General features: G+C 39.8%; 2 protein-coding genes across 3 annotated transcripts in view; both read left to right on the top strand.

Moving 5' to 3' along the window:
- The window catches only part of TEKT1 (tektin 1), a 32350-nt gene extending 31433 nt beyond the window's left edge, over positions 1 to 917 (top strand). Inside the window, exon 9 of the mRNA XM_072429043.1 lies at positions 683 to 917. Coding sequence (XP_072285144.1) covers positions 683 to 842 — 160 coding nt within the window. The 3' untranslated portion in view covers positions 843 to 917. The remainder of the gene's footprint in view (positions 1 to 682) is intronic.
- Positions 918 to 5969: 5052 nt separating this feature from the next.
- On the top strand, positions 5970 to 20946 carry POM121 (POM121 transmembrane nucleoporin). 2 transcript variants are annotated; one of them, XM_072429023.1, is made up of 13 exons: positions 5970 to 6479; positions 9864 to 10076; positions 10816 to 10974; positions 11435 to 11515; positions 12330 to 12501; positions 13037 to 13125; positions 13554 to 13618; positions 13726 to 13838; positions 14407 to 14509; positions 15676 to 15852; positions 16063 to 17409; positions 18417 to 18503; positions 18838 to 20946. In XM_072429023.1, exons 1-13 carry the CDS (start codon positions 6019 to 6021, stop codon positions 18942 to 18944), a joined length of 3174 nt encoding a protein of 1057 aa, XP_072285124.1. In that variant the 5' UTR covers positions 5970 to 6018; the 3' UTR covers positions 18945 to 20946. The 2 variants fall into 2 exon arrangements, with proteins under 2 accessions (XP_072285124.1, XP_072285131.1); XM_072429030.1 differs by lacking the exon at positions 11435 to 11515.
- The last annotated feature ends 1017 nt before the right edge of the window (positions 20947 to 21963 follow it).

Below are 21963 nucleotides of genomic sequence, written 5' to 3'. Positions count from 1 at the left end.
TGAACTCCCGCACACACTTGCTCAGGAGTTATGTCATCTGGGCCTGGCAAATCAAGATGGCTTACAATCATCTACAGGAAAAGAAAAAATAAGTTGGTGAAGTCCTGCAAGAAGTGAGTATTGCAGGTTTAATTTAATGAAATGCAAAATTCAACATAGACATTTTCTTAAAGCGGACGTAAACTAAAAGTATTATTCTACATAAAAAGGTAAACAACTCTTTTATATAATGTTAAACTTACCTTCTTTTTTGGAGGGATTTCTATCTTGATCTCCACATTGATCAAGACAGAATTTGAACACACAGTCTCCCGTGATATATATGTCATGGATCCCAGAAGGCTTCTGGTTGCTCCTTCTGCGCATGCCTGATCTCAGAGCTTTTTCTTCAATGGGGATAAAAAAAAAAAAATGGACGGGCAAAGAAGATAGCAGCGCCCAATGCTTTCTCCACGCCAGGACGAAGAAGTATACCAGGACGACGAGGGACCCGATCCAGGAAACCTATGGAGGGATTAACGGATCTGCGAAGGTAAAGTTGAGTGAGTTTTTTTTTTTTTCAGGTTACTTCGGCTTTAATGCAACCAGCTAAGAAGAATGACAATAAACCTCTTGCTTCATAAATATTTTATTTTTGAATGCAACAAAAAATACCAACAGTATGCTTTTTTTTTGTTTGCAGGCTGCGTGAAACTCTGAGCCAAGCTGAAGCTGAGTTGAAAGGCTTGATACGTAACCAGCTGTCTTTAGAAGAGGAAATTCAGGTTAAAGAGAATACTCTATACATTGATGAAGTCATATGTATGCAGATGAGGGAAGCTATATCAATTAATAACTTTTAATGCTTGTTTTGCTGTTAAATATTTTAATGCACAATTTCAACATACAAACTCACAATAAAATATTTGTTTGCTGTGGCTAGCTGTCATCATATGTTCATTTATCAAGCAAACATATTTATCAAGCAAAGGAAATAAAATACATCTGAGACAAAAATAAAACTATAAAACTAAGTGTCACTATACAACACCAATACATTGCACTGCACATGGGTACAGTACATCAGGATCTAAATACAGGACATAATTAGAGACAAAGTTAGGAGACTGCAATAGGGAAGATTATATTTATTTTTGAAATGTTCCTGAGAAGATACAGTATGGAGTAGAGTTAACACCCACACCAGCCTTTTCTTGAGCTTTTTAACATGGGGGAACCCTTGAAATAACTTTCAGGTCTTCAGGGATCCCCTTCTATAATTACTATATTCACAGATCACTATATATTAGCATGGTGGGCACCAGGGAAAATGCCCCTTACATTGCTTGTCAGCGTGGGGAGCAGTTTGTCACTCAAAGGGAAAGAAACTTCCCCCAGAGTGACGTCATGATACCAGAACCCACCCACTCTCCCATCCAGAGGCACAACCTTCCCACCGCCCTGAGCCTGCAATGTATACAGGGGACATGGTTAGCAGCAATGGCTGGTGCGCCCCACCCCCAAGCTGGGTTCTTTTCTTGACCCCACTGCGGGTGCACCAGCCAGAATCGCGGACCACCATTTTCTACGAAGACCACTGGTTGGGGACCGCTGGTCTATAGAGATCCTCAGAGTGCTATTCAAAGACAACTTTAACCTGCTTCTGGACTCTAGGCGTTCAGAGTCTGGACATGTCTGGTGTAATGTATTGTATACTCCACAGTTGTACTGAGGATGTTTTTGTATTTTATTTTTGTATTGGTTACTCGTTGTAAAAATGAATAAATATCATTGAAACAAAAAAAGACACTGCAGAGGAAACACCTACATAAAACTGGCCAGCAGCTGTTTCTAACCAGGACTAATAGGCCTATGTGGTGTGTATTGCAGTGACAGCATCACAAAGTTGTGCAGATGGAATAAGAATATGATGTATGATTTCCTCATGCCTTAGGAACAATATTCATTGAAATATGACACACCCCGCTCAGAATTCAACCTGTGGGCCTGATTTAATAAAGCTCTCCAAGTCTGGAGAGGATACACTTTCATCAGTGAAGCTGGGTGATACAGCAAACCTGGAATGGATTACTTAAAGTCATTTGCTACTTGTTAAGAAATATTTTCAATCCTGAACCAGATACATTTCAGTTGTTCTGGAATGCCCAGCTTCACTCATGAAAGGGTATCCTGTGTGTCAGGTCCTCTGTGTCCAGTATTAAATTTTAAAATCCATAAAAAAACTTTCTTCTTTCAGAGTACTTTGATCTTATCTGATCTTCCTATACAGGTAGTCCCTGGGTTACATACGAGATAGGGACTGTAGGTTTGTTCTTAAGTTGAATTTGTATGTAAGTCAGAACAGGTACACTATTTTAATAAATGGACAGATGTTTGTCTCAACATATTATTAGGCAGCGTGGTGTCAGTTACTGTATAAAAACCTCACTGTGAGCTAATCACAAACCAAGCATGAAAAAAAAAACTCTTTATGGAGCCTTAACAGTCATTACCTTCAAGAGCCAGCTGTGGTTTTATATGCAAAAAGAAACAACTGCAGAGTCTTGGTCATTAAAGAGTTACAAGAGCTTGCAATAGAGCTCAGTGCTTAAAGCATACCTAAGGCTTAGTCTACACGGACTGTTTCCCCAGCGTTTAACCTGAGGCTTTTAAAGCCCTTGTTTGAAATCGCCATGCATTACAATGGGTTAATCTACACCAGGACTTTTCCTTGAGGCACGTTTATGACATTTATCTTAAACATTGCTTGCAACGCTTAAGGAATTAAAACGCTGGGTTAACACTGGAAAACGCCCAAAAACGCAGGTAAATGCTCCTATTGATTTCAGTGGGACGTTTTTCAGCAGTTTTGCACGTTTTTGAGCACTTAATATGCAAGTTAGTTCAAAACGCTATAAAACTCGATAAAAACGCGGGAAAACACGGCATAGATGTTTTCCAGCATTTTAAAGGCAAGATTTAAAACGCTAATAAAAGTGCATAAAAACGCAATAGGAACGTTTACATGCGTTTTGAAAAAAAAGTCCATGTAGACCCAGCCTAAACTCAGAAATTTCACTTTACATAAAAGGATAGACAATCCTTTTATGTTAAGTAAAAATTCTGTTGTTTTTTTTTTTTTTAATTGCAACACACTTAAAAAAAAAAAACAAAAAAAACAAAAAGGGTGCAGTACCGCTCCCTAATTTTCGATTGCCTAGCCGATCGAGAATGAATAGGAGTGCAAAGCATCCCGGGAGGCTCTTGGGTGCTCCTTTTGCGCATGCCCAAGCATCTCGGGCATGTGCAGACGGAGCCTTTTGTGCAAAAAGAAAAATTTGAGATCGGCAAGTTTTTTTTTACGTTCTACATCACCCGATCTGAGTCAGGTGACATAGGAAGAAGAGGAGAAGATGGCGGCGCTCTGGGACAGATGCCAGGATGACGTGGGACCCGATGCAAGACACCTCAGGATGGATCGGATTGCCCTGTGGGATTGAAGGTAAGTGTATATTGTATTTTTGGCACTTTTCAGTTCAGTTTCTCTTTAAGATCACTGACTGAACCTTCAGACAGTCAGTATTGGCATTATGACATATTGTGATATATTAGTTAGCAAGATTAATTTGAGGAATCTCTCTCAGTTGATCCCTTTTTTCAGGCACTGAATCAGTGATAATTGTGAAATGTCTCCAGATGATGTAGCACCTGATTTAAAAATGTGAACACAAGAGTGGGTACTGCCACCAGTGCCATGGACAGAATACTCGCAGCCTCATAGGTAATAGTTTAAAGGGTAAGCTCTTCTTGCCAGGGTCCTCTCCATTTCCTGTGTCACTGTCTGTATCTGTCATTTACAACCCCTATTTAATGTACAGCACTGCACAATATGTAGGCAACATACAGTTAGGTCCATAAATATTTGGACAGAGATAACTTTTTTCTAATTTTTGTTCTGTACATTAACACAATTAATTTTAAATGAAACAACTCAGATGCAGTTGAACTGCAGACTTTCAGCTTTAATTCAGTGGGTTGAACAAAAACAATGCATAAAAATGTGAGGAACCAAAGCCTTTTTTTTACACAATCATTTCATTTCAGGGGCTCAAAAGTATTTGGACAATTGACTCAAAGGCTATTTCATTGGCTAGTGTGGGCAATTCCTTGTAATTATCAATTAAGCAGATAAAAGGTCTGGAGTTTAATGGGGGTGGGGGGTGCTTGTATGTGGAAGATTTTGCTGTGAACAGACACGTGGTCAAAGGAGCTCTCCATGCAGGTGAAACAAGCCATCCTTAAGCTGCAAAAACAGTGACATTGCTACAATATTAGGAGTGGCAAAATCTACATTTTGGTACATCATGAGAAAGAAACAAAGCCCTGGTGAACTCAGCAACGCCAAAAGACCTGGATGTCCTAGGAAGACACCAGTGGTGGATGATCGCAGAATCATTTCCATGGTGTAGAGGAACCCTTCACAACAGCCAACCAAGTGAACAACACTCTCCAGGAGGAAGGCCTATCCATATCCAAGTCTACCATAAAGAGAAGACTGCATGAAAGTAATTACAGAGGGTGCACTGCAAGGTGCAAGCCACTCATAAGCCTCGAGAATAGAAAGGCTAGATTGCACTTTGCTAAAAAACATCTAAAAAAGCCAGCACAGTTCTGAAAAAACATTCTTTGGACAGATGAAACCAAGATCAACCCTTACCAGAATGATAGCAAGAAACAAGTATGGAGAAGGCGTGGAACAGCTCATGATCCAAAGCATAGCACATCATCTGTAAAACATGGCGGAGGCAGTGTGATGGCTTGGGCATACATGGCTGCCATGGCACTGGGACACTTGTGTTTATCCATGATGTGACACAGGACAGAAGCAGCCGAATGAGTTCTGAGGTGTTCAGAGACATACTGTCTGCTCAAATCCAGCTAAATGCAGTCATATTGATTGGGAGGCGTTTCATAATACTGATGGACAATGACCCAAAACATACAGCCAAAGCAACCCAGGAGTTTATTAAAGCAAAGAAGTGGAATATTCTTGAATGGCCAAGTCATTCGCCTGATCTGAACCCAATTGAGCATGCATGTCACTTGTTGAAGACTAAACTTCAGACAGAAAGGCCCACAAACAAACAGCAACTGAAAGCCGCTGCAGTAAAGGCCTGGCAAAACATTAAAAAGGAGGAAACCCAGCATCTGGTGATGTCCATGAGTTCGAGACTACAGGCTGTCATTGCCAGCAAAGGGTTTTCCACAAAGTATTAGAAATGAACATTTTATTTTCAGCTTTTTATTTTGTAAAATTACTAGTGATTGTGTAAAAAAAAAGTCTTTAGTTCCTCACATTTTTATGCAATCTTTTTGTTCAACCCACTGAATTAAAGCTGAAAGTCTGCAGTTCAACTGCATCTGAGTTGTTTCATTTAAAATGATTTGTGGTAATGTACTGAACAAAAATTATAAAAAAAGTTGTCTCTGTCCAAATATTTATAGACCTAACTGGAAAAATCCTTAATAATAATAATAATAATAATATTAATAATAAAACTGTTTAGCCTTATGTTCAATTTTTGATGACATGTCCACTTTAATTGGAGTTCATTGTTAGAACCTCTCTCTTGAATCTCCCCAGAATGAAAGCAATAAAGCTGACGTCACCATACAATTACATCCCCCTCCCCCGCGATATGTCGCTATCAGCCGGTATGTCCGCCCTATGACCTCCATGCACTTCATATGACTTCTGCACACACGTCTTGGATCATTTTATCACGCACGTGACCACATTTAGCTATCTGATTGGTTAAGGTTACGGGCCATTTCTTCGTGTAACTTTCCAAATCCAAGGCCAGCCGCCGGAAATGACGTTCCCTGCGGCTAACAAAGACGGGCTGCGGGAGTCTTTTTGAAATGAATATGTGGGCGTGGTGTAAGCTCGTTGCATGGATACACAGGATGTGACGGCTGGGGGATAGCGAGCGCGGGGAACGCTGGGTATTTAAGGCCTGGCGCGGCGCGCGGGCGATCATGTGTCCGTCTAGCGGGCATGGAGGAGGGTGGTGGGTGAAGCTGAAGAAGGTGTCTCAGAACTTTGCTCGTCCGGAAGTCCAGTCGCTTGTCTTACTTGTGACTGCGGCCCTGCTTCTCCTCCTGGTGGTGTACTGCTTCCCTCTCCTCAGCGCTGTGCTGGTGTGTGCGGCCGGCGCCTGGCTTTATTACACCTCTGGGCCCTCTGTTTGGAGATACCTGGACTGGAGACTGGTGACCGGAGGAGCGGCAGGGAGGCGGCAGAGGCCTGTGGGATATAGAAGACAGAGGGAGCCGGGCCTGAAGTGGACTCCTTCCTCCTTGTTATTACTTATGGGCAGCTATCTGGGCAAGCAAGAGCCCCCGGCCCGGGGAATGGGCAGGGGTGCCAGGGAACTGAAGGAGAAGTTATCCAGGCCTAATCCAGCTGTGCCAACCCCTGCCAGGCGCCTGTCTTTCAGGTAGGTGAGGGCTCAATGCCCCATTACTAATGATCCAATACTAAATTATCTGACAGCCAACCTACAGGAGAACTGAGCTCATTGGTGTGTGGTGAGCTTCTGCCCAGCATGCTTCCCATATATATATCTATATATATATATCTATCATATATATATATATATCTATATATATATATATATCTATCATATATATATATCATATATTGTGCTGTGTGGTGCAAGGTCTGGTATCACTGCTCACATGGAGGCTGCCAAATTCACTTGCTGGATCTACAGCAGGCTTCTGGGAAGATGGCGATCCTTGCATGATGTTACGCCTGTGACATACACCGTACCTCTTAAAGTTTACCTAAACTCAACATTTACACTTTACATAAAAGGGTGTACTACACTTATCTGTAAAGGAAAAATGGTGTTCATTTTTTGTTTTATGTGCAACACCCTTTAGGTGCAGCACCTCCAATTTTAATCTTGATTTGCTGAGGCTAGGTATACCTAAATCAGTCATCTCAGGAGGCTCTGGTTGCTGCTTCTGTGCATGCTCCAAACCTGAACATGCGCAGAAGGGGCATTTTTCTAATAAGGGAAAGTGATGCCGATCTTACGCATTGACTTTTTTTTTCCTCCTTTAAAGCGGGCTAAGTCACCTGATCTCACACCTGTGCAGTGCAAAACCAAGTGACTTGCCGAGAAGACTGAAGATGGCGGCGCACAGTGCTTCCTCAGCACTGGGACAAAAAGGAATTCAGGGCAACGCAGGACCAGATCGCGGGAAGGACCAGTGCCATCGAGGAACCCGCAGGATTAAATGTCATATTGTTTTCAGTTTAATTCCACTTTAAACAGAAAGCCATTAGAAGCCAAGGAGCTTCATGGTAACATGAATTGCATGCTTCTTGTCTAATAGTACTACCTCCGAGTGGTTTCTTGTGTTTAAGTCCACTTTAATTATAATAGACCTAAAAAAGTGTGTTTCTCCTCTGGCACCTTCCAGGGTAATGTGTGCTGGTGGTGGTAGTTACCAAGGCAGGAAATACCAGAATAGTAGGGGTCATCAGACGATACACTGGTGAATCATGCCACATGCATGGGAATGGTGTCACCAAGGGAATGTTAAAAGCGGAACTATACTGAAAAGAAAAACTTTTAATTCTGCAGTTTCCTCGTGGTGAAGTTCTTGATTGGGTCCCGTGGTGTCCTGAAATTTCCTTTGTTGAAGTGTGGAGGAAGTGCCTGGCACCATCATCTTCCTTTTCCTATCTACATCACCCATCTCGCACTGTGCAGGCATGAGATTGGTTGACCTAGCCTACTGTAAAGGGGGGGGGGGGGGAGAGTACATGTCTGAGATCAGCATCTCTTTCCCCTTGATGTAGGAAAATGCCTCTTTTGAAGCAGCCAGGAGCTGGGATTTGTGATGAAGGTATCCCGGGAGGCCCTGAGCTCCCATTCATTCTTAATTGCTGTGACTGTCATGACAGGATTGGAGGGGCTTCATCAAAAAATCAAATTTTTACTTTGTATAAAATGGTTGTAAAGTAAAAATTAGCTTAAGTCCTCTTTAATGCATGAAAATACCGGGTGCAAGATCTTGTGCATGCAAAGTGTGGCCTGAGCACAAGTTCAGGCATTGCTGAGCTTGCAAAATCAGTAATGAGGCAGGACTTTATTGCAGAAAGGGGCAGGAAATGTCCCTTCTGCAATAAAACATACTTGCATGTTTGCTGTCATTTGAGGAGAAAAAGCATCGAACTGTACATTCTGCTGAGGGTTCCCCCAAGTCGGAATGAACTACGGCGGGGGGACTTGTCATCTCAGTCAAGTCAAAATGACTGAAGTAATGACTCCTGGGATCAGGTGGAAGATGACCTGTGTTGGAGTGGAGATGGGTGAAAACCATTAAAAATTGCAATTAGTCAGGGTTATGTTATTGCAGATAGGACATCACCTGTCCCTTCTGCATTAAAGGATCTGCCTGGTTACAGTTTTTAGTCATATTTCAGCATTATTACTTAGATCATTTGGCATGCTGGAATATAGGCGTTTTGGAGATCATGCTGTATTCATAATTTAAAGTGGAACTTTCATTGAAATAAAAAATCACTTACTTTCCTCAGAACCCTCGATCCCTCCGGTGCTGGACAGGCTCCTCACTGTCCTGGTGTCCTCTTCCTTGTGGGCGCCACCATCTTCCTTCTCCATATTTCACCCAATCTCATAGCCCAAGCGTGAGATTGGGTGACATCCTGCAAATGTAAATCCCTAGAAAAACCCATTCTACACATGCCCGATCTTGGCTGTGTGCTGAAGGAGGAGCAGCCCAAAGCCTCCTGGGATACATGATATAAGTATCCCAGTAGACTCTGTGATCCCGTTTAGGCTTTAGGTTTGTATGATCAGACAGGCCATTATTGCAGAAAGGGGCATGCAATGTCTTTTGCATTAATATGTGACTTACCTGCCTGATCACTCCGGGTTTCTGTCAAAAAGCTGAACTGTAAATGTGTATACAGAATTACCTTGCATCTGCTGGTATGACATGATTGTCATCCTGGTACAGCTTTTGAAGATGGTCAAAGATCAGTGAAAGGAAAAATAGCATTGCTGGAATTTGAACAGGTGCGTTGCCAAGGTTTTGTTTCGCTTTAAGAAAATCTTTTCTTGACCTCTAACGGTTTTAATAATTTGATTTTAAGGGTTACAGCTTTATCAGCTTAAGGATCTACAGCTGTCTTGGGCAGGTTTTTGGTTTCTGAAGTTTGACAATACATTTCTTCAGTGTTAACATTTACAGAAATTAATGAGGGCCTTAAAATTAAAAAAAATAAAGAGGTTTAAATAACCTTTACCATTCAGAATAAGTAAACCGTTCAGTGTATGTGATCTAGACACAGGTTTACATTAAAGGGATGGAGTGGTTTGTTGAACTACTTGGATATGATGTCATTTGTTATTCCTTCACCTGCAGGATATAGGCATAGAGAACCAAAATACTTTGTCTTGGTTTTAGCCAAATTTTCAGCACTTTTAAAACAAGTATACGATATTTGCTAGATCAGCCTGGTAACCTGTAACTGGACTGTTTTACCACCCTTCCATGTAATTGTATCTCCTGATGATGGTGGAGAATACTGGGGAATATGAACTTGTTTTCAAGTGATCACACGTTGTCTAGAAGTCTCTAGACAATGTCAGATTCCATGTATACCATACAGTTTATCTGTGTTGGCATGCAACAGTGTTATTACCTTAATCTTCAACCCTATAAGCCTTTGAAATTCTTTGACATTTATCTGTAAAATATTTGCGGTCTGTAATTTGAATAGGTTTTACTTCTGTATGTGCTTTTTAAAAAAAATTTATTCCTTTTTCTTCCCCTTTTAGAGAAACTCCTGGTATGTCCAATCGGGCTTTCCTGAGCCCACGCAGACGTTACCCAATCCACCAACCACAGTACAGCTTGCCAGGGTCTCTGCCAACTGTGTATTTTGATGGATATCAGAAAAAATGCTTACTCTCACCAAAGTCATCTTTGGTACGCAGCCCTGTTACTGTGAAAATTGCCCGTCCAGATCCAAATATCGCTCGTTCACCTGTGTAAGTAATCTCTATTCATCTCTTCCTGACCCTAAAAGATGTGTTTTGAAGGCTAACAAAGTATTTGCTCCTTGTGGTGCATTTGTCAAACAACTTAACACAGTTTTTATACATGTAACATGTACCGAAGTGTTTCTGTAGCCAAATTATGGATAGTCAGATATTTACCTATTAACAGCTTCTCTTGTGAACACCAAGGCTTTTTTTAGTTTTTATGTACTCTGGGGGGTTTTGTTTTTATGTACTCTGGTGGGTGCAGTTAGATTCACCTTTCCCTTTGGTCTGTTCTTTTGCACTGTTTTTAATTAACAATTAGAAATGTATGCTTTGTTACACACTTATTTATCTCAAGCAAGCCTTTGTAAATAATTCTTGGCACTGGTAATAGCCACACTTTTAATCTAGTCTTTTTCCCCCAGATAGAGACCTACTGATGCACTCTTTCATTAGGTACCTCAACATGGTGTTTGGCCCAGGGAATCAGCCCATCTGGCACCAACTGTGCCATGTTCAAAGTCTCCTAAATTGCCTTTGTTCCTCATTCTAAAGCTTTCTTTAAACATTAGCAGTTGTCCTGACAATTTCTACATACCTAAATGGATTTAGTTGCAGCCATGTGATTAGCTGACTTAGAAATTTACAAGCAGTTGGCATGGGTGTCTTATTACCTTTGGAGTAGATTTAACTAGAGATCTTATAATCCCCTAATTTTGCAATTTTTGACTGTCTTCCTCTCCAGACTTAATAACCTACTGTCTCCAGGACCAGCATCTCCATTGGTTCAAAGTGCACCAGATCCATGTGCAAAGGAAACTGTACTTAATGCAATCAGAGAAAGCAGGAAAAGGAACAAAGATGAAGAGCACGGTGCAAGTGGAGAATTAGAAAACAAGCGAAGGTAAGACAAAACAAGCGATCTAATAAAACAAAAGTACGGTCTTTGATTGTAGAAATTCCCAATAGCTTTGCCTTTAACTGCTTCTGGACATTGGCATTGCATAAAATATTGCACATAAATGCAATGTTAAGTATGAAGTCATTTTCAGCTTTCCAAAAAGGCACCACTGCAAAAAAAATTTAAGTGTGATGATTACATCAAAAAAGTAAAGCCTCTCATGATTGGGTTGGAAATTAGTTGTATAATATGAAATATTTACCAAATATTTCTACCTTACATGCCCTGTTCAGCTCTACTTTGGCTATAGTTTTAGGTGGATTCTGCCCACAGTCTGACCTTATGAGTTGCATATTTACCCCCAGCAACTGTGGTTCCTATTTTGATTTTAGGTTAATTTAGCATATCCCATTGTGTGGAAGTTTATTAAATTTAAACATATACTTGTATTCACATGTTTTAGGAGACAAGGCAGCAATGGAAGCCGAGACTCCTCATTTGAGTATTCTTTACCAAATGGAACTTTACCTTCACATGTCTCAAAGTAAGTTGATGTAATGAATGTAATTCTCAGATAAACTGTTGTGATATTGCTGAAGTACCAATGTGTGCACTGTATACCCCCAGTCTCTATGCCAATCAATCGCCCTAATAATAGACAGATATAGTAGTTGTCAAGTCTTAAAGGCAGGCGTTTGTATTATTAGTGCATATCTAGTGGGGAGAAAACACCAGCATTTTTCTTCAAACTACATTTCAAGGAGTGACTACACTTCAGCTACCCCCTTTAGCTTGCAACTGGGAAACTTTTGATACTCCATTAACAAGAATGGGCAGGGCTGGCCAGGACACATCTACCATAGATGCTTTTTTTTTTCTACGGACTATGCTGAGCTATTGGAGATATGCTTACTTATAGCTTTTGAACATCTGGTAAGTAAATGGGAACTTTGGGAAGTGGAGTGGATGGTAGAGAGTCGACATCCAGTTGACAATACCATGAGCTGTTTTTATTGTGTTGTGTTTAAGGTTACTTCTTGAACATTTGGTTGAGGAAGAAACTGCTAAAATCATAAAGGCATAAATAGGGAGTATAAAAATCTGGCCTAGACTATTGGTAAGTCCAACAACAGGTCCTATGTTAGGTTTTGTTTAGATGGGTTTTACATTACTATGCCTATGCAAAACCCACTTGGGAGGAGGTCATCTGCAGATCAAATACAATTATCTTCTGACTGCTCTCCAAATCCTCTCTATCTAGTCTGAACGCATATCTTTAAAATGACTTCTACTCATACTCAGTGTATGGTTGGCAATATGTATAAACTGAATGTTTGAATTTGTTTTCCCCTTTTTAGGACCGACAGTTTAAAAAGAGGACTTGGGTCACACATTATGGAAGACGGTTCTAACAAACGATCTCGCACCTCCTCCATTAGTTCATTGAGTGGTTCTACATTGAATGGAATAACAATGGCTTCTCATAATGCCATCACCAGTTCCTACAGTTCTAGCAAACTAATTTTGCAGGTATTGTATACCTAAATGTTTTCTAGGTACAAATTATCAGACAGCTTTTCTGTTACTAATCAGGATTTGGCACAAAAGTGTATATATATAGTTAATCTGACTCTGTACCTAAGGGTGTTTGGATGTGCAAATCCAAAATGACCACCCCCATTAAGATTCTGATCTAATGTTTACTAGACTAGACACTCCTGCTAGACTATTTTTGACAGTTTGAATACATTGATACTGATGTAGATTCCCTTTTAGTTTTTCTGAATGTTTTTTTTTTTTTTATATATATATATATATATATACAGCAGGCTACTCTTTAACCCTTCCCTTCTAACAATTACCTCTTCTCTAACGATCTGTTTGAAAAATGACTCTCTCAAAAAAAAAACAGTATAATTAAAATAAAAAAAACCCTTGGTGCTTGTGTAAGTAGCATGGTGGAAATATCTGCCAAATCATAGCCAGCATTGGAGAAAGGTTGAGAAGCAAAGCTGCACAAAATTTTAAACTATAAATAGGTAACCTTTCTTTCTTTGATTTGTAGAAAAGAAAGAGATCCCAAAATATATCTGCGGTTTCAAGTTCGCCCTCTTCCAGGAGCCAGACGCCAGATTTGTCAGCCAAAAAAGCAAGGTAATAAAGTTAGATGTCCAAACTTAACTGGAAAAATTGCTTTAATTTTACAGTAGGATTTACCTAAAATGTAGTCTCCACTTTTGGAAAATGTATGTTGTGGCATTGTAACTAGTCAAACTAACTTGGTTGTATACAATGATGGTGTTCGTGCCAAAGATGTTCTGTGTCAAGTTATTTAGCGTTATTTGTATCCTTGTGGTTTAAAAATAAATGCATGTAACTTTTTTTTTTTTTTTTACAAGGCTGGTAAAATGGTAAAATATATAATTAAAATATATAATTTTGGATATTGTTCCTAAAGTTCATGTAATGAAGCATGTGCAGTATCTCGATTTCTATATTCGGCAGAAGTGTATATAGTATGTACTAAAATCCGTTAAAGCTTTCACTCAAGAAAATCTAATAGTTCAATTACCTTTTTACAGAGAAGAATCACATGAAGCTAGTCCGTCAACTCCTGGATATCAAGACGCAGACCACAGTGGGCATTGTAAGTCAAGGACATTGTTTTAGTGAGTGTTTAAATATATTTACTGCTAACCATTGTCAATCAGAATGTGAAAGACTAAAATTTGTATTTGGATGCTGTCTTTGCAGTTACTGACACTCCAAAGTCCTCTACAGCAAACTCCAGTGAAAATGGAAGTGTTGGAGCCCGAAGGAAAAAAGTGTTGCTGGTCCACTCTGGACGTACTGATCAGTACCCACTGGTAAATATAAAAAAAAATGTGAATCATATCCTGAACTAAAGGTGGTCAGCTCAGTAAACATAAGTGGCTTTGTTTGGTGCAACATATCCAAAGGACTACACAATGCCCTTTTATTTTTTTTCTATTTGTAGAAAAAAAGTGAATTGGTGTTTACGCTTTAAGCAGAACTAGACCTGCGATGACTGTTTGTTCTATTTAAGATCCTAATAAATTTGTATTTTCTTAAGACGACAATAAGTTTAGTAAAGTTTTGTTTAAGGGATGCGGAAAAAACTTTATCAAAATCCTGCCCAGCTAGTGTACAGCTGTTAAGGATGACTTTGGGATATCTGTGTCCTTCGTTGTCACAGGTCAGGGCATTGTCCTTTTAACATGATTGGAGTCATTGTTTATCTACACTTTAGTGCTCTTCTGAAGTACTACAGTACCAAAACTAAACAAATCTGCTTGTAGTCAAAATTTAGCCAGCCCTTAAGGCATTACAAGTTACACAACACAAAACTGGGCTATTGTGGGGTCCAGGGTTCTAAAATGTACATAGCGCTTAATTGTGTGGCTTTTTTCACAGCCCCCTCCACCTCTGGTTGGATACAGCATCACATCAAAAGACTTTGACTCTGAAAAGACTGCATCTCTACAAAGGCTGAACAAGGCACTGGAAGATGCAACTGGTAAGTTTTATGGGTCCCTTACGCTGTACAATAGGTTGGTTTCTAGAACACCTGCAGATATCCTATTAAAATGCTTTTATGGACGAAGGACTGCCTTTTAGGCTATTCATCACAGAGGCTGCTTTTGCTTCACACCCAGATGTAGGCAAAGTACCTAATTTGTTGCATACATATTAGTTGCCTGGCTGTTTTGGTAATTTTTAAAACATTAGTGTTGATGACAGGTAAAGCTAAAAAAAACTTTTAAGAGGTTGAATTTTTGTATGTAATTGGTATTAAAATAAACCTCTAGAATCACTGTTGAGGCTTTTAAATGTGCATATATAGAAAAAATACTTACAAACTTTAATATACACGTTTGTAAAAACAGTAGCTTGTTTTTTTGAATATTGGTCACATTAGCAGCAATATAGTATGCAGCAGTTAAAGACCTAGGCTACAGGAGTGTCATGTATGCAAATCTCTAATGGTTGATTTTTATTCATGAAATACAAAATGAAACACTTTCTCTATAGAAATACCATTGATTTCATTTTGTGCATCTTAACCACTTTATTCTGCCAGTAAAAGCTATACCTCAATCAAAACACAACAATGCCCATGGAAACAAATGCTGGAATACGTTGCAAGAGATTTAAATTGTAGTCAATGGATAAAGTTTGGACATGACATTAGGAATCTGAATTTAGGTTAGGTTCAGACTAGCCTTTTTTCTTTACTCCTGCAAATGCTTAAAACCGCTTATATTAAAAAAAAAACAACAAAAAACCCCAATTACATTTTTGCATTACAGGTGATTCATTCGGCTGCATTCACAAGTGCTTTTTCAGATGCCTAACTTTAATAATTGACTTAAATGAAGTCTCTTGCATCCTATTCCAGCATTTGTTTTTGTGGGCATTTTCATGTGTTTTAAATGAGGCTGAGATTTAAGTTCCAAAAATTTGGTTTTTCACATGTTTAGGGACTTTACTAATGTTTCCTCTGGCAAATTAGGTAAAGTTATCCTCACTTTAAACACCAAACTTCTTCACTGATATTTTCTCCCTAAACATGATTTAGGTATTTAAAGTGATTATTTTCCTGATCTTCAGTTCTGTAGTATACAAATCCTATTGTCACTTTACAATGCTTTGGCTGCTCTAAGATTTTTCCTTTTCTTTTAGGTTCAGTTTCTTCAAGCTCTGCACCCTCCACCACAGTAACAACTACTGTAACATCCTCTTCACTGTTCAGTCTGCCTACAACAGCAGCTGCTGCGCCTACTTTACCAACCACCTCTGCTAGTAGTAACCCTCTTCTTCTCAGCCTAGCTAAAATGCAGAATAAGGAGGAAGCACAAGGTAAGTTTGTTTGATGGCATGTAAAAAATGAGTGCATGTCTTTTATCTTCAGTCCTAATATATGTATTACAACTTGTTTCAAAAAACATGGATTTGTATTGTGGTCAGGCAATATTTTAATGGACTTATTAGGAAAATGTATAAGTAAAGCTTTGTGTAGTTTTACAGAACACTGAAATTATAGAGATTTACATTTTTGTCTTTTTGTAGCTCCAGCACAAACTGTGAATACAAGCACTTCAAATGACAAAATCCCCACATCTTCAACTTTTTCCCAATCTGCCTTTCTTGGTGTCGGCAGTCCTCTCAAAGCACCTTCCCTTCCTGCTCCAACAGCTACAGAAAGCTCAAGCAATACACCATCGTCATTGACTCATACTGTGCTGCCCAAAGCGGAGCCTCCAATGTCTAGCCTGCTACAGATTCTTACTAAACCTTCGGAAAATGATTCACCGTCTGGTTTTAAGCCAATTTTTCCAACAAGTGTGGCAACTTCTGCTGTTTCTTCTACTGGGCTGCCTACAACATCAAATTCTGCCTCTTCAGCAAATAGTTTTAAACCAATATTTGGAGAACAGAACAGTCAGCCAGCACCAACTTCAAGCACATTCAAATCAATATTTGGGGATTCTACAGCCCAACCACCTGCTTCTTCATCATTCACATTCCAGACAAATTCTACATCCTCTGCTGCAGGCAATCTGTTCTCTGGGTTTGGAGCGAAAAGCACCAATACAACTCTCGGTACAGAAAGTGCGACTAAGCCTTCTCAGGCTCCTATGACATCTACCAGCAGCACTACAAACACATTTACTTCATCTTTGTTCTCATCGGTTGCAACCCCTGCTAGTGCGTCAATCCCTGCTCCAGTAAATGGAAATAATGCACCTTCAGATTCCCAAGCCAAACCTTTTGTTTTTGGGCAGCCTACCTCACAAGCTACTTCAGGCTTAAATATGTTTAACAGTACCCAGCCTGCACCTACAACAGTGTCTCAACCCCAGCAAACACCACTGTTTGGATCAAACACCTCTGCATTTACATCTACAATTGGTTCAAATGCACCTGCGTTCCCGACTAACTCTGGTACATCTGCATTTAACAGCACCTCAGGGAGTGGAGTTCAAACAGAAAATCCTGCACAAAAATCTGTTATTGGTTTTGGGTCATCCAGCACTCAACCTGCATTTGGAACAGGCACCCAGACAGCTTTTGGAAGCAGCTCCCAGCCAGCATTTGCTGCTAACTCTCAACCAGCATTTGGAGGAAATTCTACTTTTGCGTTTGGAAATGCTACTTCTGCTGCCTCTAAAACAACCTTTGGTAATTTGAACAGTACCCAAACCAACAGCACCCCTGCTACAAACCTGTTTGGAGCAAAACCTTTTACCTTTGGGGAAAACTCTAACTCTGCTCCAACATTTGGTACACCAAATGCCACACCTGCCCAGCCAATGGGTTTTGGGAACTCTTTGGCTCAAAATAACTCTGCCACAAATCCAAGTACACCTTTGAACTTTGGGACACCGGCACCAGCTGAAAACAAGCTTGCATTTGGTAAGTGGCCTTAGTTTTTCATGAAATTCAATCTCTACAATTATGTAGTTGAGAACACCCATGCATTTGTTTTGGAGAACCTGGTTAATAACGCTCCAGTCTTTGACTGCAGTAGGATCTCTGCTTTAAAATGGCTTAGAATTGGGTTGAAGGAGTTTATAACTACTGTTCACCTTTTTGTGGTAGGATCCACATCTGATCCTTTTGCTTGAATACCATACACCAGATCTACTCTACTTTTAAAACTTGTTTCTGCCTTCACATTTAATAAAAAGGTCTCCTGGTGAAAATATGCTCTGTACATTATATTCCCTTTTGTCCAAATATGCATTTGACGTAGAGATAACTAAAACATTTAGTACATTAGTACTCTGAGGAGCAGCCCAATTTTTATAACTGTTCACAGCATAAGTATTTTCAAGTGGACATCAAAAACATCTTTCACATGGTGGTCTTTTATATCTCAGTACAACCAATCACTGTTTAATTTTCTTGTGCACACTACAAGGATTTGGTAAATTTCTTCATCAGAGTAGGTAATCATCTATATCTTGCCAGGAGATGTTGTAACTTCAACCCACCAGTAATAACTTTCATTATGGATGTAGTGCCATTCCAGCTGTAGAAAGGGGGGTCTGGTTTTGTGTGAAATGTCCCAGCAACAAAAGTAAGGCTTGTGGATAAGTTCATTGCCAATTATCAGAAAGCTGGTCAGTACTTGCGTTTATAGGACAAGTTGTCAATGCTGGTTTTGAAGCTTGTGAGTAACACAGGAGTTCAGATGTTATCTGAAGGTACCAGGAGTTAGGCTAACGTCTATTCATAATATTCATGCAATCCCTAAAATATTGAACTTTACTCTCCTCTTTGCTGAATTATAGCATGGCATTTTATATCAAAAATATTGTGCATGTTGAAAGGTGACCATTTCTCCAACTGCTGGCAAGATTGTACTGTATGCCAGTGTGTTAAATGAGAAGCCTTTATTGACTGACTTCTCATTTCAGGTTCTCAGTTTGGGCAGAACTCTCCTGTTGCTGCACCCCTTCCATTCAATACTTCTACTCCATCCTTCGCCTCTCCTGCCTCTTTTGGTAAGTGTAATATTTTGAAGGAATTTTTATGGCCTTCAGAATTGGATCAATGAAATTGTTTTGAAAGTGAAACTGCATTGGTTAAAATCTGCAAGATGGCGAGAGTTTAGATGCTGGGATCATGTCACCCCCATCATGCAATTGCAAAAGTTACCAAATTGGTGCCCATGGTACCATCTGCATACTCGTACAAAGTTTTAAGTTTCACATCCACCCGGTTTCTTTTTTTTTTCTTTTTGTAAAAATTAGCATGGAGTTCGTTGTATCATGGATGTGAAATGGTTTCTGATGCTGTTCCTTGCACTGAATATCTCCAATCCTTTTTCTGTTCCAGGCACCCCAGTTACCCCAGGAAGTTTCTCGATTGGTTTGACTTCTTCTAAACCGTCAGGAGCAAGGCAGAGGGTAATGGCCCGACGTCAACACCAGCGCAAGAAATGAATACTCAATTTATAAAAGTTGTGTGCTCCTTGGACTTTTTTGTTTAAATCTGAATGGATAGACACTCTGTAGTGCCAATAGGCTGTAAAAATGTAACAAACGTGATCTGTAATCTTTCGCAGACAGGGATTGACTATTGCAGTAACAATGTTATTCCTTCTGATAATTCAAATCGGCACCAATTACACTGCCAAACTGTATCACCTACTGTCTTGTGCATGTTACCACTTTCTCACCTCCATGATGCACTTTCCTCCAGACAAGCATTGTGTTGCAAGGAAGCTCAGGCTTCTACTCTGCAAAACTTGTACTGTCATACATCTGTTCTTGAGGATTCTGTTTACTGTTAAATCTGTTTTATTTACAGTGCCTTTTTTCTGCCTCTGCTTCATCTTGCTAAATTAAGGTGGTGTTCACCTAATGAGCAGTGTGAATATGTTCAGTGAGGCAGAAGTGTTGAAGCCTGGAACTTCTGAAATGACTGAACTGTTCATAATGAATGTTTCTTGCCCCGTTTCCAAAATACTGAAAACTGACTTGATGTCTGTACTGGACTTGCCCAATGCACTGTATACTTCCCATAGTCCTTCAAGAAGACTGTCTAGAAGTTCTCCTGGATACAGATTGCTTCCTGGCAATAGCTTGCAGATAAGTCATGCTAGCGCCTGTATTTCTGTATGCTGGAAGCTGTTATTGATTCAGATGCTGTGTAAATATTTTTTTCCTAAGCTTTAGGATGCTAAGTGTCGGGACTGTCACTCTGTACAGTTCTCTCCCTTCAGTGCAGACTGTAAATTACCAAGCCGGCAAGATCTTAAATTATGGCTGTTTGTATTTGTCAGTTATTTATCTGTGTTGTGAAAAATCGTACTTGTAAGCTACCTCTAAGGGGAAGATTTGGGAGTGTTAGGCATGTTCGAATGAGGTTGTGTGATAAGTGAAGTAGTAGAACGTGTGATCAACCATGTGACAATTTTTAGTGATCTCTACATGAATGAATGAACCTGCCAAGCTTCTAGGGCTTTGTTTTACGATCAAGCCTGAACCTTTTAGGGTGGAATGTTGGCGAAAATATGCTTGAGGTATGTGTAATATCCAATCATGCAATTCTACACAGTATAGTCCAGGACAGATGTTCACAAATTGCTTGTAACAGTCCAAAGTTCCAAAAAACTTGAATTGGCCTCCAACAAATCTGATCTGTGGTGATGAGATGCAGATGTTTTTTGGTGAATAGGATAGTGGTTTTGGTTTGATTTCCAATTTTAGGTGCAGCCCCCACCCACTTAAGACAAACATTTGTTAAAAGGTTACGTTGTCATCAGCTTTAATGTTTGTCTCTAACATGCTTGCACTGGATCCTGTAATGTCTAATTATACCTAGCTTGGTGCAGCAAGAGAACAGGACCCAGAATTTACATATGTAAACATGATGTAGAATGCATAATCAAAATATATTTTCCATATCTTTGCTGTCTGTTACCAAGATCAAATTTGTTAAACATCGGCTTTTGCTCATAAAGAAACTGCAGGGTCCAAACTTCTGGCTGTCCACCGGCCTTTTTAGGTCTATCAGTTTTATCAAATGTGATCTTCCACAGCCAGGATTGAGGTCAAGATACCATAACATGTCCTAATTGCCATAGAAGTTAATGCATATGTTCCACATTAAACCAAAAGGCCGAATATTTATTAGGCAGAAGCATTCCTGGAACCAAGCATATAACATATATATTTACCCTTGTCTGGTGTTAATGTATAAGACCTGAAATATCCAAACGTGTATTTTTTTATGTACTAGTTCTAAGCCCTATAGCAAGGCAGGCGGTAGTCTTCATATCTGCTGTAGATTGATTTTCGTATGGCTTTGTGTATGTTTGGCAAATGTGTATATATATTGGAAGTTTGCAGTTTGCCTGTATTAGGTTTGGGAGGATTTTTAGAATTTTTTTTATAACTTGTCCTGTCTTAAAACATTTTAAATAAAACAAAATTGCTTGTATTTGTCTTGTATATCTTGATGACTTGCTGTATACAATTGACTATATAGACTGTCTTAATATGAACCTATTGGAGTATATGTTTGACCTTAGAACAAGTGTTCCCCCTCTTCTGGTTTTCACTAACCACTTGTAAAAATTATATTTTCCTTAAGTTCTATTACCAAGTCACCAGGATACAGAGGGTGAATCTGCCCAGTAAGGACACAAATGAGGGAAAACTTACAATATGTCCATCTGTTACTAGCAGAGTACCTGGGACCTGGACCTTGCCCTTGCCCCATACCCTGGGACCTTGCCCTTGCCCCAAAGTGCTTGTGACATGTTGGATTCAACACAAGATGGTCCTCCTGTACTGTGTGCCTCCACATGACATGGTGTCTAGGGCTGCTGTATGTAGCATGCTTATTGAAAATGCAAAACAGCTGCAGTGTGCAGTCCTGTTGACTTTTGCTCATGGGCTCCTATGCCATCATCTGGGCAATTATCCCGGTCAGGTGTGGCTCTTTCCTCTACCTTTGCATGCGGTAAGTGGGGCAGGTTCAGCCCTCTCAATTGTTAGAATCTTAAGTGCTCTCTAATGTGTAAACATACTGACCTTTGGGTTCCCTTTACCAGACTGCATATGAGCCAAACGCAAACAAAGATGGCCAAGAGCCCAATGGGCATAGATAGTTGGGGCATTGGGCATTCTGATTTGCAACTGACCACTTGGTGGATGCCTGTTACATTTGCTAAGCATAATTTTGGATGTGCTAGAAACATGTTTCTTTTGGTAGAAAAATGGGACGGGGTGGTTCCTGGGCCTCTAGATATATTTAAACTCTCAGGTGTACTGCTTGAGGGAAGTTTAGGAGAGATCCAGATCTAAGTTCTAAAAGTAGCACAAAGTTCTTCCAATACATGTTCTAAGTGGTTTGTGTCAAGTGCATCTTTTTATGGCTTTATTTGTAATGTGAGCATTCCTTGAAGGTGAGCAGAGCTGTCTCTAGGGTGCTGTTTGCTGCCTGACTATAGTT

This window comes from Pyxicephalus adspersus, chromosome 1 (genome assembly GCF_032062135.1).
Source record: "Pyxicephalus adspersus chromosome 1, UCB_Pads_2.0, whole genome shotgun sequence".
Taxonomy (NCBI): domain Eukaryota; kingdom Metazoa; phylum Chordata; class Amphibia; order Anura; family Pyxicephalidae; genus Pyxicephalus; species Pyxicephalus adspersus.
Note: the sequence above shows the minus strand (reverse complement) of the source record. Positions and strands in the feature narration are given on the sequence as shown.